Source organism: Zonotrichia leucophrys, chromosome 4A (genome assembly GCF_028769735.1).
Source record: "Zonotrichia leucophrys gambelii isolate GWCS_2022_RI chromosome 4A, RI_Zleu_2.0, whole genome shotgun sequence".
Taxonomy (NCBI): Eukaryota; Metazoa; Chordata; class Aves; order Passeriformes; family Passerellidae; genus Zonotrichia; species Zonotrichia leucophrys.
Window position 1 is genome coordinate 16,047,933 of NC_088174.1, and position 6,000 is coordinate 16,053,932.

Genomic DNA, 6,000 nt, shown 5'->3' on the forward strand with positions numbered 1-6,000 from the left:
CTTGAGATCCGACAGCTGAGTGCTGGCCCTGCCTTTCCCAATATTCCAGGAGGGGCTGGGATGTGACACAGCCTGGCAGGACCTGTGCCCACCAGGCCCAAGGTGACTCTGGGCTGTTTCTGTGCCGTGAATTTGTTCTTGAGAGAGGCAAGGGGCTGAGAGCAGCCCTTCATAAAGGGACACAGATGTTTGTGTTTATTGCACCACCTGAGCTAATTAAAATTCTTACCTTTTTCAAAAAAAAAGGAAAAAGCTCCCTGTGGGAAGGAGAAGTGGCTTAAAAAAAAAAATTACAGATGGGATAATGAAAAAGGACTATTTTCAAAATAAATTATTTGGTTTAGAGTTTTTGAGGAAAAAATGAGTGTAGTGACACTGATGCCCAATTTCTCAGCTCTCTTTGTTTGAATCAGGATATTCAGGATCCCTGAAGATCCAAGGGAGATGTGCAGCTCCTCGTTTGGGTGAGGGGTTTTGTACTCAGCATTTGAGAGGGAAAGACTGGAAGAAAGGATCCTACCCTGGACACCTAAAGGTGGAAACCCTTGGCAGATAAATGCTGTCATGGTGCTGCTGCTGGTACATGAATTCTGAAGATGAAAAATCTTGTTGAGCATTTCCCAGATGTTCCTGAGCTTTGCCATATCCACAGGGACTCCTGAGCAACACCCACAAGAAAATAGCAGTGAAGCTACAAAAATTAATGCCTCAGTTGGAGGTGCACCTATCTGACATTCTCTTTTCTGTCATTTCATGTTTTATTTTCAAGGACTAAATTCTTTTTGTAGTGAAGTAGTTACTGACTATAAATTGAACAACCCTCTCCCATATTTCATTGAAGTGCTATTGAAACCAAAATGTCAGATAAAAGAAAATAAAAGAAGCTTTAATCTGAATTAGTTTTAGAGTCAAATTCTTTTGCAGAGATAAAAGATTTCTGTTCACAGATAGGTTTCTGTTTACTTAACAACTGACAAATATTTTCTAAAGGTCTGAGAATTTTCCATAGCATCTTGATACAATTGAATAGAAGACCCATTTAGACTAATGAGCATTAAGATTAAATCATTTACTCACAGATCAAAGGAGATTTTAATTATGTAAACGAGTTGTTCAGAAACACAAAGTGTTCCATTAAGCTTCACAATTAATACATACAATATTTATGAGTTCAGACTTTTTTCCTTGTTAAAAATTGATTGTTACATCAAAAAAAGTTTCCCTAGATGCACTGATTGAAGGAAAAAAATATTTTAAGCCATAAAAGTAGCAGGCATGCAAAAGATTTTACTGCCTTTTGCTTTTCCTCCTCCTCCTCATTTTCCCCTTCTCTTTTTTTTTTTGGTGTTGTTGTTGTTGCTCCGAGTGCCTTGTCACCAGATGTTCATTATGTGTACAAAATATTGAGTTCCTTAAGTCAGGACTTGCAGAATGGCCCTGCCAAAAGCAGGGCTGTCACTGGGCCCCAAAACCAAAAATAATCCTAAAACACCCCCACTGAAGGTGTCCACACTTCCTATTTCTTAAATATGGGACAACAACAACAACCAATGGCACAGTGCAAAGAGGAACTGAGGTTTGCTTCACTGGTGAGAATCACAAATTATCTTTTTTTAAGGGAACAACTTCAGGTAAAATGAAGCATAAAAGGTCCCATCTTGCTGCTGACAGATATTACAATAGTGCTGCACAGGGTAGATTCTTAAATCACTACATTATTTCTAACAGGCAAGATTAAAATAAATGCAAAGAAAACAAATGATGGAAAGAATGCTGATAAAATATGCAAGCTGGATTAGTTATAGAGTAATTTATTTCTACTAGAAGTTCTACTTAGGAAAGCAAATCAAAAGAATGGAAATTTGCTGACACTAAGTAATCCTGGAAAACACGGAGACTGGTTGTAAGAAAACTGATGACTGCTTAAGAGGGATGAAAAATCCATTGCAATTCTCAAGGCCAGAGGTTTGCATCAGAAAAACTTTCTATGAGATTAGTTTCTAAACTTAAAAACTTCATTAAAAAAAAAAAAAAGATGGCAGAATAGTTTTGCTTGAGGTGCTGGGGCTTAATTCTACCCCTGGCTGCAGAGTAAGCCCCAAGAAATTAAACCAGATCACAGGTGCAGGTGCACCTGAGACTACAGACTGATTTTTGTCAGAGTTAGCAGCTCAGGCTCTGACAAATGTGGAAATTTGACCAGAATAGTCACTGATGATTCCATGTTAGATTTACAAGGAAGAAGCATAAAATATTTAAATATGTTATGAAATCTGTACCATTGTGTCAGTGAAAAATTCCAACACCTTCAACATTCTGTCTTAACAGAGCAGCTGAATTTTACGAGTTTTTTTTTTTTTTCATGTATTAGGAACTCGTCATACTTTAGCTTTTTCACTCAATACTATGATCTTATGATTGATCCTATTTATTTTTGGTTTGTGTGCAACTTGATGCTGATGCCAGAGTTATTCTAATTATAACACAGTCAACAGAATGACAGAAATCTTATGTCCTAAAACTCCATAAATAATTCAATGGAACTCAATAGTTTATGTTCATTGCAATCCTAATGAGCCCACAAACTTATGGTCATCTTTCAGGTATTTTCCAAACATTTACCTTTTCATTGAAATATAATTGCATCCCAAACCAGCATCACTTGCCATGCTCCTAATGCTCCTGCTTTTGGATACAGATGGTGGAGAGAAAAAGTTTAATTCACCACTTATCTATTCCCTGCCTATCAAAATAAGTGTGAATGTAAATTATCCCAATCACTTTCATGCATGGCACATGAAAACTGAGAAATCTGAGTGTTTACATTTCCTTTTGGCAGAGGAAAAAGTCAATTGAAAATACTTTCAGTACCTTCTCATTAGATATTTTTCTTACCCTCAGTGCTCTCATTTTCTGGACGCAGCCTGGGCACAAACAGACAGAGCAGGAGAACCCTGCAGTGCATTCTCCCTCCACAGCAGGGCCAGAGGAGCTCTGAGGTGAGGGAGGGAATGTTCAGAGTGTCCCATCCATCCTGGAGCAGCTCTGGAGCTGTGGGCTCACTCCTGCTCCCCTCAGCCCTTTGTGGGAGCTGTGCCCCCAGGGCAGACCAGGCTCCAGATAGATCCAATCCTGCTGATTAAGATTTTCCCAAGGGATTTCAGCTGAGTCTCCAAGCCATGGTCCCTGCCTGCTCTTGGCAGAGCTGGGTGTGAAGCCTTAGGACTTCAGCCTTCCTATATTTCATGTATTTGTAACTCTGCAGCTCTTTAGTGAATAACTGAACTCCATGTACAGTGTGAGCTGCTGCTTTCCCAGTTTGGGCAGACACAACAATTCCTCTCCAGGCCCGGCAATCAAGGACACCTCACTCAGTCCCCAAGAAATGCAAACCAAAGTGAATTTGGGGGGGGAGCAAACTTGGGGTCAATGACTTCATTACCTGAAGCTGTAATTAGAAAATTAACCCCCCATATACAAATGGACCAAGCTTATAAAAGTGCGCAAACCCGTAACTTGTTGTCAATTTTAGGGTGTAGCCCCTGGGGGGCTTCATCTGCCCTAAATGTACCTGAAGACCCTTCAATAAATAGAACTGCTTTTTATTCCCTTAATTTTGTCTGGTTTTAGGTAGCCCCAAGAGGCACCAAGTGCACCCCAGCACCTCAGTGCTCTGGTTTGGGTGGGAAGAGTCACTCAGACACAAAATTGACATTTCCCTATAGCTCCCGTCATTTCTGAAGACATTGACTCCAGTTCAGCCAAAGGAGTTCAACATCTCAGCCTGGAAGAGGACACAGCAGAGGGAGGCTCTGAGTTGGTTGGTGTTGGGAATTTAGCTGCTAGAAAATGGAAAAGTACAAAACCATGGCTAATTCCAAGTCCTGCACCTGCACAGATATCAGTGTCCTTGGGCCTAGCTGTGGTAGGATAACAAACAGTGAAAGAGGCATGAGAAAAGAGAGATGTAACCCCTAAGGAATGAGGAAGAGTTGATAGTATAGTTTAACCAATAGATTGCTTAGCTTACAGAATATTCATAAGCTTATTATTTGCTGTATAAGTGTCTGATGCTCTCTTCAATAAACAGAATTTGCTTATCTCTCATATTGAGTGTCTGAGTCTCCCCTCACCAACAAATGGCTCGACCCCGGCAAAGGCCTTCATCTTCTGCGACAGGTTGGAGCCATTTAAATGATCTGGATTTCCATGTGTGTGACAGCAGAAAGGAGCTGGAGCAGGAATTTCAGGTGGATGAGATCCTAAAGGGGCTCCTGCAGTGCCTCAGGGCTGCCTGGTGTTCCAAAGAGCCAGGACAGAATGTGCCACCAGCGCTGCCTCCTGGGCTGGACACAGCACCCTTGGAGTGCTGATATTCAAAACACACTCCAGAGTTCTCCCAGGCCACAGAGAACTGAGAGCAAGCAGCTTCCAAAGTTGCTGTGAAGTTTTTCCTCCTTATATATTTGATAAAAAACAACCAAAAAATGTCTATCTTTCAAAAATATAATTGCCTGTTTTTCTGGGAAGGTGGTGAGTTTTTAGAGATACTTTTAACACCCAGCAATGTCCAGTGCAGAAGTAAAGGCATGAAGAGCACTGGTTATACACTCACATCATTGTTATTTCTACAAAGTTATGTCTTTATCCAACCAATAAATCACCTGAAAACTCAAGTCCCAAATCTGTTTTGGAAATTTCCTGTTTTTAATATCTGTCATTTCCATATTCCAGTTCAGTGGCAGAAGGAAGCAAAGTTCAGAGCAAGAAAAAAGGTGATGGAGCCTCTGTCACTGCAAGGGTTTCTGCTCTGTATTGTTCAGAGCTTTCCCCTGCCCACTCCTGAAGGACTCCAAAAGGGAGCATTCATCACTTTTATTAGAAAATGATTCCCTAGTTTAGCAGCTGACAGCCACAAAAAAAAAAGTTTAATTTTTTCTTAAGTTTTAGCCCATTTGTCCAGAAGAAACTCAATGCCATCCCAGCTGCTTGCTCTTTTAATTTGTGTGTATCCACTTTCCTTACATTATCTCGTGTGTTTAGTCTAACCAGACTAAAAAGGATGAATGTCATATATTTTTCAGTGCACTCTTTAAATCTTTATTTCTTCTTCTTCAGAGTGCAAAGACAAGTAGGAGGAGAAGAAATTAAATAACATTAAAAAAATTTAAATATTCAGAATATATATATGCCTTAATTCAAAGTGCTTTTATAAGAGAAACACTATTAAAAAATACACATAGTAAAAGAGAAATCGAACTGAGCTTCCATCTGAGGCCAACTGAAGCATTCAGGCCCTTTCTTAACCCTTTTATAGCAGTTTGAAGATGAAAGAAAACCTATTTTATCTACAAAAAGAAAATTTGTACAGTGGGACTTTAAATGAACTGAGCTAAAGAGAGAAAAAGAGATAAAGCTACTGTTTAGTTTTCAAAAATCACAGTTGTTCACACAAGAATTGAAAGTGAATGTATTTGTAACCTGCCAGATTATTGAATTTAAAAGTCTTAGTCCCATTTCTCCCGTGTTCCTTTCCATGGGATTAGAGCAGTAATGATATTTTTGTGTCATTTGCTGCTCCCTAGTGGAGATAAAATATAATTTCAAGGTTAAAAAGAACAAGGAGACAGAAAGAGATCAATTATTTGTAAATTTTGAGCCATAAGGAAATGTGAGTTACTGAGTGTGTGCTGCAGTGCCAGGGCCCTCACTTCTGGGGTGCAACAAGCCCAAGGTGAGGGTTTGATCCCTGCATGGATCATTCATTAATAGCTGGATTCGATCCTTCTGGGCCCTTCCGAGCCAGAATATTCTGTGATTCTCATATCTCATACAGCACACACTGCAGAGTCAGGCAGGGCTTTTTTGAATATAAATGTAAAGTTCATAATGGAATTAGTGAGAGTGATGCTTGCGTATCAAAACCCCAAATTTGGCTCCTGTTCTGCTTCAGTTGATGAAATACACTTTAAAATCTAGACATTTAATAACCCTAAAAGC

At 39.7% G+C, this 6,000-nt stretch overlaps 1 protein-coding gene across 1 annotated transcript in view; it reads right to left on the reverse strand.

The window, feature by feature from the left end:
• The window catches only part of LOC135447660 (uncharacterized), a 66,710-nt gene extending 63,624 nt beyond the window's left edge, over positions 1-3,086 (reverse strand). The window contains exon 1 of the mRNA XM_064712720.1: positions 2,896-3,086. Within this exon, the coding sequence (XP_064568790.1) occupies positions 2,896-2,965 (70 nt within the window). The 5' untranslated portion in view covers positions 2,966-3,086. The remainder of the gene's footprint in view (positions 1-2,895) is intronic.
• Positions 3,087-6,000: the final 2,914 nt, after the last annotated feature.